This window comes from Acanthaster planci, linkage group LG05 (genome assembly GCF_054643075.1).
Source record: "Acanthaster planci isolate LZ-2023a linkage group LG05, COTS_SCS, whole genome shotgun sequence".
In the NCBI taxonomy this organism is placed as follows: Eukaryota; Metazoa; Echinodermata; class Asteroidea; order Valvatida; family Acanthasteridae; genus Acanthaster; species Acanthaster planci.
In genome coordinates this window covers 15,760,623-15,773,771 of record NC_141781.1, presented here as the reverse complement: position 1 = coordinate 15,773,771, position 13,149 = coordinate 15,760,623, and the positions used below count along the sequence as shown (strand labels likewise).

Genomic DNA, 13,149 nt, shown 5'->3' with positions numbered 1-13,149 from the left:
AAATGAAAATCATTAAAAGATCTCTCAAGTCAACATATATCGACAGTGTTTATGATTTAGTTAAGGAGGTGTTTTATTTATTGATGTGTATTTTGCATGTCTGTATCCATTATTAAATGTAGAATTGTGTGATTCTTCCTTGCTGCGAAATTTGAAAATAGAGGAATTGGTTATGCAGCTATGTGGCAACTAAGAATACAAATCTGCACTGATTTATTCTTCATTTGATTGTTTGTAACAAAAAAAGTTGTGCATGACTATGGTTGTTTAGCTATGGTACTATAGTATATGGATGTCTTCAATTAGTCAGGAATGCATTCATAAGAAAACGTGGCTTTAAGAATGCTATTTATTCTTTGCACGCTACCACCATCAGCATGCACGGGAAGCCTCAAACTTGCAGTTTTACGCAGTAAATATTGCAGTTTCGGTAATCCCCATGTATGATGCTTAGTCACAGGAACCAGTGAACTGGCCATACCGATTGTGCTTGCTACATCACATGACCTATATTGGGTATCAGCTCCATAGGAATGTGTGCTTTATGTGTTTACATACAATACAGCCAAGTTATGATATAGTGGGTGTCTTGTATTTCTATGCATCATGCGGTAGACAAATTGTGCATTTCTTGTGTGTATAATGTGACCTCTTTTAATGTCATCATGAAATCACTGGTCAGGTACTACTGTATGTATTGGTGAAGGTTTTTCCTTGCTGAAAAGAGCATTTGATAAAAAAAGTTGATTTTTTTTAAACTGTAATATAATTCAGATCTGATGAAAGGAATATTTTACACAATTTCAATATAAATCTCATCTTTTAAATGAAACCTTACCACTCAAATTTAGGTTTTTTTTCCTGAGCTTCAAGTCACATGGGAAATATTCTGTTATGAATAATAAGAGTCAATAATTGTAAAAGGAAAGTAGTATCTTGCTAACTTCTAGGGTATAAAAACAGTTGAAGATACCAGCAATGGCCTACACTCAGTGTACCATGTGCATAATACTCATTTTCATAGGGTGGATCTAGCCAGTGGTGAAACTGATAAATTCAAACGGATGTTAGCAAAATATGTACGGAATCCTTCTTGTGACTTTCAAAGTTGTCGACTCAGTGAAAGGTAACAAGATGGCCTGTTTCAGTGTCTGCAGAAGCATTACCACTATTGCCATGTGCAGCATTGCTTCCACATATGTGCGTAGTTCCACCGCAGTGAAACTGCTCAGTATGATGCAATACAAGCTGAACTTAAGTGAATGCCTACTACATGTATGCGTGAACACACCCGTTACGCATGCGCACGAAGTCTGTGGGTCTGTACAAAGCCAACAGGGAAAGTGAATCAACGGACTGCCGCGAGGGTTTTTCTGTCATCGGTGTATGGAGAATATCATTGATGGGTGATCTGAGACTAAACCTGTCAGCTTGGATTTGAGTTTTTACCCATTTTTGAAAATTAAAGGTTTTACACTGTAACTTCCAGTCTAATGTCATCACATCAGTCTGAGTTTTTGTAAATACATGTATGTTAGATGTATAATGGTCATTGTATCTACCAATTTTTAAGCGCTTCCAGCAAACCTGCCTCCAGAGGGCACTCAAAGTTGCATGACATCATCGTTCTAAGTGTTAAAGAATAATATTGGACTGGAGACTAACGCTGTTGAAACCAAGTTCATATCTATTACCACTTTTAAATAATAAGGCATATTACCACTTTTAAATAATAAGGCACTTCCAGTTTCGGCCAGAAGCAAGGGTCACATGATTTGACTCCCGAAACAAAAATAAAGGTCAATTTACTTTGTCACTTGCAAGACAAAGACAAGGGATCTAACGGTTGATTTTATATGCATTTTTAAAGATTGAAATTTTCAAACTTGAAAGCTTTGTAATTTGACGCCTGATGACTTCATGACGATGTCATAACAACTGTGAAAACTTAAGATGCTTGTTGATGTGTGTGCCAAGTCTGACCTTTGTATCTCATTCCCTGTGCTCAGCCAAGCACGGACAAAAAATGTTTGCAAGAAGAAACACAAAACCAATCTGGACATTAACAATAAGGTTTGCACTCAGGCCAAAATCCTAATTATTCCCAAATTTGGGAGGGCAATTAAGTTGCAAGGAGAACTTTAGTTTAAATTCCGATATCAGATGCAAGTCATGTAGTGGATTTTTCAAAGTAATGTAGACACCAAGACAAGTTTACAAGCTAGATTTGACTTTGTAATGTGACACAGGGAAAGTCAAGGCCATTGACGCATGGTCTGGTTTCTTTCCAAATCTTTAATGGTGCAGAAAGCTAAAACCAAAACAAGAAAAACCCTGAAACGAGAAACAAAATAATGCAAGATAAGTACTAAACCAATGGATGTACCATTCTGGCAAAGAACAATCAAACACATATTAAAGTTATAAAAAAATCTGCAGTTCCTTTAAACACAACATGATGCACTAGGCTCGGATGCACAGGGCACGTATATGTTTTTACCTGCACTCCAGTAATAAGCAACAAAAACAAATCACACGGTGACTGGCACACCAGTCTATCCAGCCTACATGCACTGCCACTAAGTCTTCCCACAGTGCTTAACTAAGCAGGAACAAGGGGCTTCCTAGTAAGGGGCAATAAACAGTGGTGGCTGACTTCCTCCTTGCTGCACTAAAGGATAGCAAGACTATTTACACATCATTGAATATGCGGCAACTTGAGGATTAAAGACTTCCTGTGCCATGTGCCACATGGGCAGTGTGCCTTACACATGCACCAAATGGATAACTTCAAGAAATCACTAAACCGCAATGGTATAGTCAAAATACGTAAAGGAAGAAAGAAATCATTATAAAAAAGAAAAGAAAAAACTCATCCTGCTGCTCTCAAAATGGCTCTAACTTTGCCTCTCGTGGATTTCAGTAAATTATTTAAAAAGTGATTCAAAAGTAAAATGTAAAAATAGAAAATGCAACAAACAGAGCTCACATAAATGTAACACAAAATGCCATCTTAAAAGCACTCATGTTCACTATTGATCTTCAATGCCTTAAAATACAACAAAGACGTTCCTGGCTGTCCCCAGATCACTGAAAACTATCAAAGAACTAGATAATTTAAGTTAAGGCAGCCAGGGAGTTTCTAACTAAACTTAAAGAAAAGTTAATCGAGCTAAGGAAAATAATAAAACTTTCAGTTAAGGTAAAGACACTAATTATGCAGTATAAGATGGACACTAAATACACAATAAGAATATAAGAAAGTACACTTACCCCAGTCAAACTTGGATAGAATACAAAAGATGAACTGGACGAAATTGCGGGGACAGGCATCATGGCACTTGTTGGCTATGTGGCAGCTAAAGGATGACTCTGGACGGTGCTTACTGGCTGAAGACTCAATGTGTTATGAGACAAAGGGCAATATACTACAAAGGTGCCTAGAGGGGGTCACTAAATGAACATGCAAGTGCCCAGAGGGGGTCTCTAAATGAACTCACACTGAATGGTTGACTGAGCACAGCCAACTGAGGGCCCTATACAAATAACATACAAAAGTGACCTGTCACAGTAATGACCTTTGTTTTGCATTTTTTCCCTAACTAGGTGAAATGTCTGTTACTGTTTGTAACCCACTACCCACCACTGGCTGAGCTGGAGAGGCAATTCCCAGACCAGGTGACCAATTATCACATGGGATTTCTGCTGCATGAAGATGTAACAGGTACATGTAGGACCATACCCATGCTTCTAAAGCTTTAAGAAAATAAATCACAGTAAATTCAGGGCTGGCAGTGTGGGCTGTGGGCAGACATGATGGCATTTTAGCTTGCACTGTACATGTAGGCATGAAGAAGGAAATTTCAGGGTTTTGTCTTTTGCCTTTTTCAGAATGTTTTGCATAAACTTACAACTCGCCCATTGTTGTACACAAATGAAATCTATGAGGAAAGAAGGGCTTGGAAGAGGAAATCTTACAAAAAGACTTGCTTAGGCAATGATCACAGTAAATGGTTTGACCAGGTCCATGCAGTTTGTGGATAAGTTCATACAAAGGGGTCTGAGGGATTTTTGTGTTCCCACCACATTGCTTATGATGCTCTCTTGACCCCTTCCTAACCTTGTTGCTGAAGGAGAATGTTGACTTGTCTCTTATATGAGCTGCATAGTCATGACATCCTTCTGTTCCAGCAGGATTTCGTCACCTTTCAGGGAGGCTTTCATCACACCTAATTATCAAGAAACCTAATGTAGCACTGTGAATGGTTGGACAACTGCCAATGGGTTTTTAATGTGCCATATTTGTCCAAGATTATTGAGAGCTGTTTTTTATAATATTTTCCAGCACCTGGACCTGAGTAAGCTTAATGACAACTTTATCACCATACAGATGTCATCTCAGCACAGACATAGCACTGTAAAAGGACTGTAAAAAAATGGCGTTATTCATGCTATATGTACAGAAAGCTCGCTGCATTTATTGCTTGCTTGGATTTTCTTGGATTTTGGACTGCTTTTGCTTTTGTGGATCATCTTTACATTATTGTCAGGGGCGCACTTCTCGAAAGACTTTCTAGAATTGAAACTTCTAAAGTATAAATATTTAACAATTATTAAACCTTAGTAGATGACAACATTGTGAAGTCACTTTACATTTAACATGAGGAACTCTGATTTTACACATGTACCTGCCCATCAAGACGATCAGGTTTTCCCTTGTGTGCATTGTGAAAGTTTACAATTCTTATGATGTCATTGATTTAAAAATGTCCCAAATGAGCCGTTTGATATTCCAAAAAGCATGTTGATTCAGGAACAACGTGCGTGCATATAATGAGTTGGTGCACAACTGGGCCAATAGAACAGACTATTGCACATGTATGCTGTTGTTCCCAAATAACCTCAGACACACTTCAGTTAGGAAATGGGCAGAGTTGCAATGACTTGATTCATCAGTGACTCGACTTGGGTCCAACTTGAAATTGAATCCCAATGTCAGATGATTCAATTCATCACTCAAGTCCTGACAGGCAAATGACTCAACTTGAGTAACTGCAAGCAAATGGCTTCATTCAACTTTGAGTTTGTCATCAGAAGACCTGACTTGAGTGAAAATTAACCACTTGCCGCCAGGATTTCTGGTAACGGACACAAATTCTTTATACATGTGTCTGGGTCTCCAATTCAGACAAAGGGAACTGGGCCTTGTAAAAAAAGACTGTACTTGTAACAAAAGACCAGGCTGCTGGGCATTACCAACATTTTTTCACTCTCAAAAGTGTCGATAATCCAGCCTTGTTTTTAAACAGTATACCATGGTTTGGGGTATTTAGCGCAAGTAGATTACTACTGGGGACAGAAGTACTCCACCACCGCAGCGATGAGCCACACTGTACCGCTGCACCTTAATCTGGCCCCTATTGAAAAGAGGTCAGCAGTGCACTGTGCCAGTTTTGTGAACAAAAGAAAATTACGTAACACCACAAAATATGGGCTCTTTTTACAAGGCGACAGGCCTGGTTGAAATACTCCAGCATCAATAGATGTTGTCTGTCAGATTAGAGTAGAAACCAGACAGTCCTTTGTATGGGTGTAAGTGTCCAGTAAGACGATAGGAATTTTTAAAGAATTTTGAAAACAGAAAGAACGATAATTATCCCGCCCTGGCATCATCAATATTGATAACTGCAACTGGCACAAAGTGGTTAATAAGAATTGAGTTTCAAAAATGAAAGCAAAGCTCTTTGCAGACAAAATAAAATAATTTTTTTGCAACTGCTGGTTTATGTTTGTGCCATTTTATCAAAGGTATGATGTGTTGAGAAAAATGTAAAAACCCAGCTGTGAATTTTAAAATGACCAAACCATGATTTTCCCTCTTGTTGTTATTTATTGTTTTGTGTTCAAATATTCGTGATTCAAATTGACTCAAGCAAAATGTTTAGATTTGACTAAACTCGACTCTTTTGGCCGAGTGACTTGAGCACTTTATTACAATGACTTGACTTGAGTCGCACTTCATTAACATGACTTGACTCAAATTGAGTCACAAAAGTTAGAGAATTGTTAGAACTCTGGGCATGCACTGGTGGAATACTGAAATGGCTCATTACCTTTACATCAAGTGTAATTTACCATGTACAAGGGTATTATAGATAGAACTTGGTGTATACATGTACATGTACTTTGTTTCATTCAGGAAATACATACAAGGTCAAGATGATTTATGAAAATATGAAAAATAAAACAGTTCATAGAATATTAAGTGACATGATGATTTCCCCCAGTTTTCACACATAACATGTCTATCGCATTGATTGAAGAGATATTGGCCTGCAAAAACGCAACATTGTCAGCTTGGTACCCGACTTGTGTTGGCATCATCACAATATCAGTGATCAGTTCACATCTTCAGATAATCCCAGTATCTTTGAAGTTCACACGAGTTTGGATATAAAAAGGCCCCAATACTTAAAGCAGGGCTCTGAATGAAAACATGTTACATGTATGCTTCAGGATTTGCAAAGGTCAAAGAAGAGAGACAAGAAAACAAAAATCTTCAGAAAGCTGTTTCAGCTGGTCTGCTGGCATTTCTCACAAATCTTAAGAAAACGGATGCCATTACCTGTTCAACAGCTGCTGGGATTTGGAACAGCTAAAAATTTAAACACCTAACTCCCTTCCAAAAACATAATAAAAAACAGAAATAAGATAAAATGTGAATATTCTGAATAGAGTCAGCAGTATCACTGTGGTTTTGATTTTTTCCAACAGAAAAAGATGACGACACAAACATCATTACCTTCTTATACAAACTGGTACCAGGCATTGCAGCTAGAAGTTATGGTATGAATGTTGCAAGACTTGCTGAAGTCCCACCTGATGTTATCAAAATGGCTGCTACAAAATCCTATGAGTTAGAAGACGCAGTCCTTGCAACAAGGTAAAATCTTTTTTAGTAATAGTCCCCCTCAGGAAGTCTTAAACTCTTGCTTAATAGTTAATTCCCCGAAGTACATTATAATTTTGTGACATTTTGATACATTTGTAGATAAAGTACATTACATATTGGTTGTTATAACTTTTAAAATCTTATTCTTGTTAATGTTTTGATGAAAAGCTGGCTATAACCTGATCTTAGATCATGACATCTTAGTGCCATACCAAAGACACACTGCTGTTTTGTATTATCACTTTTAAGCTGATCTGTAAGAATCCATTTAAGGAGCAGGAGCTTGTTTTGCTCATGTAGCCTTCCTTTGAATCAACTTACACAGTAAAACTTGGGTGGAGAAAGGCAATAATAGGTCTTATGTAACACATTTCATGTAGGTATTCCATGACAGGGCCTAACCTAGCCTTACTATAATCAGTTTGCTTCTGCTTGTGGCACGCATCAACAGTTCTTGTGAGAACAAGGGACCCATTTTACAAATTTTTAGGAGTTTGACCGCCAATTTTTGTACGGAACTGAAATATACACAATATCTTACAGATTATTGCTTCTGGACTTGGAAGACCCATTTTTTTTTTCTGTGGGCTTTGGAGCATGTGAAGGGATCTTGCATACCGTCTGTCCTTTGATTTCTAATGAACTTTACATAACCTCTTATACCTTAATTTCTAAGCTGCAGTGCAGCAATAAGAAATCACCAGGGTGGTAGATAGTAAAGGACATTGAAGAAGTGTTTCAGGGCTCACCAACTATGAAAACCTATATACTGCACTTGCAGAACTTTAGGAACTTTTTGACACAGATGAGCTGAAAGGCCCGGCTTTTTAAAAATAGCTGCAATACTGAACCAAGGACTGCACCACACAGGCATTCTTACTTTACCAACATTGAAAAGACCACTTCCAGATGTTCTTTCCCAGCTAGAGAATGTGCCATGTACCAGCAAAGTGATTTTCAAGAAGCCACGAAAGGAGCTACAATTTATTAATGCAAACACAACAGATTCTTCTCCTGAAGGCCTTGGCACCCATCACTCTGCTCATCCAGGATGCTCGATCAACTGACGCACATGCTAAGCCTGTAACTGGCTCCACTATTTTGCTACTTCTCACTGATGCTATATGGATGATGACCTCCTCATTCATATATATTTACCACTTTCACAAAGAAGTCATCATCTGAGACCCCTACACAAACCTTAGTGTGGCATGTGCCAGTAGGGTTTGATTTGCTGCCTGGTGAAAATCTCTCCCCAAGATCATAAAAAAGACCATGCATGTAACTGAGAGCAAGACCATTTGCTGCCAACCCTGTCATGACGAGTACCCAAAATGAAATTACCCATCCAATATCACAGCCCCGTGCGGTACTAACAGGTATCCAAGAGGCGTGACCACACAGTGGCGCTTTCAGTGAGAAGGCCCTGTCATTACAAAAAGTAGGCTGCCAAAAGGCCAGGCCACTGCCAACAAACCAGCTTTCTATCAAAGAAGCACAGAAGCACCACCAAGAAAAACAGGAAGTGGAAAACAGAGGTGATCACGGGTACATGTATGTCCCACAACTTCAGAGAAATATAAACCACATAACTTTTGTGTGGCAAAACTACATCCAATTTGAATGAATGGCAACAAATAACCTCGAAAGGGCATACATGTGCAGGTGTTACATTAAAATATGATGTGATACGCAGTCCTGTAAAAATAATGGAAATACACCAGTCAGGAATACAGGAAAGCTTGTGACTTTAATGAAGATGGTGTTGCCTTGAACATTGCATGAGGAACAATGAAGAAATGATTGAGTAAGTACAAATTCTGGCAAAACACATAATGCAATGATAAATTCCTTAAAACTCTGATTGCTTAGAAAACACTTGCGATATCGATATGTATCCATGAGCTAACCTATCAACCTAACACAATATCGATACTAGCTAGCCTTAGCAATTATCAATATGCTGTTCTCTGGCATACTTGCCCATACATAAGTCTATATCACTATCACACAGCCCAACTGCACTTTCCCACAGGTGGCTGAGATAAACAATCCGGGATTATATCTGGCTGAATGAACACGAGTCATGCACTGGACTCAGCATGGTCTTGGCTGACCCATGTACATGTCTCAAGGTTCCTTTGTTCTAAGTAAAGGTAGTATGGCAAAATCACAAGACACATGTACATGTAACTTACAAAAACTTCGAACTCTAAAACACAAAATGATTGTTCAGAAATCGGTCTTAACTAAAATCACTATTTATACATAACTAATTCTGGCATCCAAGAAACCTTGCAACAATCCTTGGTCTAAATTACGCAAACTTCACAAATCAGCTGTCTTGACATGAACCATAATTCGTCATATTAAAATCATACTATCACAGCTGTCTAGAACCTCATCTTTCAGAAAACTTGGCAAAAATGCAGTAAGGTTCCAAAGAATACTTTAGTCAAGGAGGGAACCTTGTTATTCCTACAGAAAGCCTCACACTCTCAAGGAATTGACTATCTCAATGTCTCAAGACTAAACAACTGATTTCTTCATGTCGCTTGTTATTAAAATAAAGTACCACAATAACAAAACACAATTCCAATGATATCTATGACAAGGTATAATACAGAAATGAAAGATAAAATGATAGATCAACATACCTGTAAAAATAATGGAAATACACCAGTCAGGAATGCAGGAAAGCTTGTGACTTTAATGAAGATGGTGTTGCCTTGAACATTGCATGAGGAACAATGAAGGCAACTTCCTGTCCCTGCTGATGTGGCACTTTTGGTCAAGTCCATTATGTTACAGGGGAGAACAATTCTGGGTCGATGCATTATAGGAAGGGGGAAAAAGTTAACCAACAATTAAAAAAAGGGGGGGTGCAATTTCCATGACCTCTACACTCGCCCCTGCGAAAAGAAATGTTGTCCTCAACATTAACAAATTCAAATTTACTTGATACAGAGTCCTGTTCATTAGAGAAACAGTTCACGTAATGTCCATTTCAGGAGCATGCTGCTCATCCATTACTAGGCCGTTTCTCCTCGACGAAGTAGCTGGGTGGGATTCAGGGCTGATGGAGTAGCTGATTCCACTTCCAGTCGTCCTCAGATCTCAGTGTCTAAGATCATTGGTGAAATGGGCTGGAACTGGATGACAAGCACAGTAACATCTTCAACTGTGGGCTACGACTGTCATCGAGGCAGATTGTTGACGGCGATCCATCGATGCACTTGATGACAAATCCTTCCCCGGGGTACACTGCGCAGTGATTCTTCTTCGATGTTGTTACTGGCTGTTGACTCGTCAACAATTCACTCTCTTGGAGCCATACTTGGTTGCGGAGGCCAGTGGGTCCACATCAAGCTGGGTGGCATCATTGATGGAGAGGGAATGTAACGCGGTGGGACCATAACAGGTGGCATACCACTCAGTGGAATTCCCCAAGGAGGTGCAGCACCACTCTAGACAAGTGCGATGCGAGGGTCCATTGGCTGATATGAGGGTTCTCCAAGTCTGGCATACTGGAACATCATCGGAGGACGACGCTCTCTACATGGTCGGCCCTCTTCCGCATGTGCTACTGGCTCAGGCTGTGGCTGAGGTTGTGGTGCGGCTTGGTCCGGTCCCTCAGGAGCGGCTGGTATGTCAGGAACTGGCATCGGAGAACCGGGCTCTGCAAGACTGTTCTCGTGGTCCAAAGGGAGCTCATCAACTTCTGAATGGCTCTCAGGTAGTTCAGCACTTTCATGCACATTATCACCTGAGAGATCGTCCTGATTGGATGTACCAACTTCTGCTCCAGACTCAATGGACGGTAGGTCACAGATCGGGTTGTCTACTGTCGGTGCATCCAGTGTGAATGGCGTGGCGCTGGGATTCAACACTGACTCACCGACCTGGCCACGTGGGGATTCAGCTCTCTGATCCGAGGGGAGACAGATCAGCAGGGGATCCTCCTCATCGGAGCTGTCATCATCCACTGGTGGTTGCAGTCTGACCACAGGTCGAGGGTGGGTTGACCTTGTTATACACCTCTGGGGTGGGGGATGACTCGACCTCAGGTCTACATCAGCCTGCATGCTACCACATGGAAGAAGGAGATTTCGGTGTAAAACCCGATGCTTAGGCTTGCCGTTGACAGCTTTCACCTCGTAGACAGGCGAGTCTTCTCCCTTCCTTTGGACAACCACGTACACCTGGTCTTCCCAGTATGAAAGGAGTTTCCCTGGGCCTGGGTGCCGTCCAACATTCTGTACTAGCACTCGGTCTCCAGGATGAAGAACAGAACTGCGGGTCTTCTGGTCATGATATCTCTTTCCTCTCTCGGTAGACTTGGCGGCATGTTTGGCTGCGATGGAGTATGCTTCTTCCATCTGGGCCTTCCATTTCCTGACAAACTGGTTGTGATCTTCAGCACCTGGTCCAGACGGTGGATTCAGCCCAAAAGCAGCATCAACTGGTAGGCGGGGAGATCTTCCATACAAAACGAAGAATGGAGAGAACCCGGTAGCAGCATTGGTTGTGCAGTTATATGCGTGGACTACATTCTGGAGGGAGTCCTTCCAATTCGCCTTTTGTTCAGCAGTGAGGGTCCTCAGCATGGCAAGTAGTGTTCTGTTCAGCCTCTCACACTGTCCATTACCCTGCGGGTGGTATGGTGTTGTTCTTGAGTTGGCTACCCCAGAAAGCTGTTGGAGGCGTTTGAAGAGGCGATTCTCGAACTCTCCTCCTTGGTCATGGTGGATACGGTGTGGATAGCCAAAGCGGAGGACGAAATCATTAAAGATTTTGTCTGCTACAGTTCTGGCAGATTTGTCTTTGGTGGCATAAGCCTGCGCAAACCTCGTGAAGTTGTCGACGATCACCAGTATATACTCAAATCCGCCCTTACTCCTTTCCAAATGGACAAAGTCAATGGAAATGACTTCAAAGGGTGCGGTGGTCACAATTGTACCTAACGGCTCTCTGGGGTGCTGAGCAGGCTTCCTGTCTTTGAGGCAGGGACAAACGTGCATGCAGTAATGTTCAATATCCCGCTGCATATGGGGCCAGTAAAAGCGGTCCCTGGCAAGATCAAGGACACGACCTGCACCAAGATGTCCCATGTTATTATGGAGCTCCCTGTAGGCAACGGGTCTAAGTGCTTCAGGAAGGATTATCTGGGACCGTCCTGCCTTCTTCCTAACCTTCCTAACACTCTGACCTGTGGATCTTGTCCACAATCCCAGAGATTCAAGATTGATTATATATTTTTGACCATATATCATCATGTGAAGGCTTTCACCACATCCTAGGGCTACTTAATCTTCCTATTCTTCTGGATACGAGCAAACAAGACAATTTTCAATTTTCCACCTACCAGTCATTGATACTTAGCAACACTAGCGTTATTGATTATTCTACACATTGGCTGGAATTGTTATTTAAGGAAGCTTTAGCCAGCAGTCGCTACAAGCCATCTCTAAACACTGGATTAAGGGCCTCCAAAGAGCTTGCTTTGTTTGGCTAACTCTGTTTATTTCCATTTATGGGATGATTCACCTCACTTCTCCTTTGTTACATGTACCTTACTGCTGGCCTCCTAACACCTTGTTACCACTGGTTTATAAGATGATGCTGTCTGTGAGCCATTCAATTCTTTGTTTACTGTTTAGACTCTCTGATTGGCCAATTACTCCCCCTCTGACTCATGTTATAAGGTTACAACTGCATGGTTTATCTCATTCCTGAAGATGTTCTGAATAAAGAACGAAATATTGAATCAAACATGGCTTTCATTAGTCTTTATGGAGTCTGCATAATATTGAGTTATCACTGTTTTTCATTAACCACTTCCTGCTGGGAATTCAGGATGCGGACAAATATGCTTTATATGTGTGGTCGGGGTCTCTGAGCTTGGACAAAGGAAACAGGGCCCTGTAATAAAAGACTGTATTTGGAACAAAAGACCAGGCTGCTGGGCATTACCGACATTTTTTCACTCTAAACAGTGGAGATAATCCAGCCTTGTTTTTAAACAGTATACCAGGGTTTGGGGCATTTAGAGTGAGCAGATTACTACTGGGGACAAAAGTGCTTCACACCCGCAGCGATGAACCACACAGCACCGCTGCATGCTAATCTGGCCCCTATTAAAAAGAGGTTAGCAGTGCACTGAGCCAGGTTCGTGAACAAAAGAAAGTTATATAACA

The 13,149-nt window shown here is 40.8% G+C and overlaps 1 protein-coding gene across 1 annotated transcript in view; it reads left to right on the top strand.

The window, feature by feature from the left end:
• msh3 (mutS homolog 3) overlaps positions 1-13,149 on the top strand; it is a 177,237-nt gene that overhangs the window by 149,855 nt on the left and 14,233 nt on the right. Inside the window, exons 20-21 of the mRNA XM_087137219.1 lie at positions 3,607-3,724; positions 6,775-6,943. Of these exons, the coding sequence (XP_086993345.1) occupies positions 3,607-3,724; positions 6,775-6,943 (287 nt within the window). The remainder of the gene's footprint in view (positions 1-3,606; positions 3,725-6,774; positions 6,944-13,149) is intronic.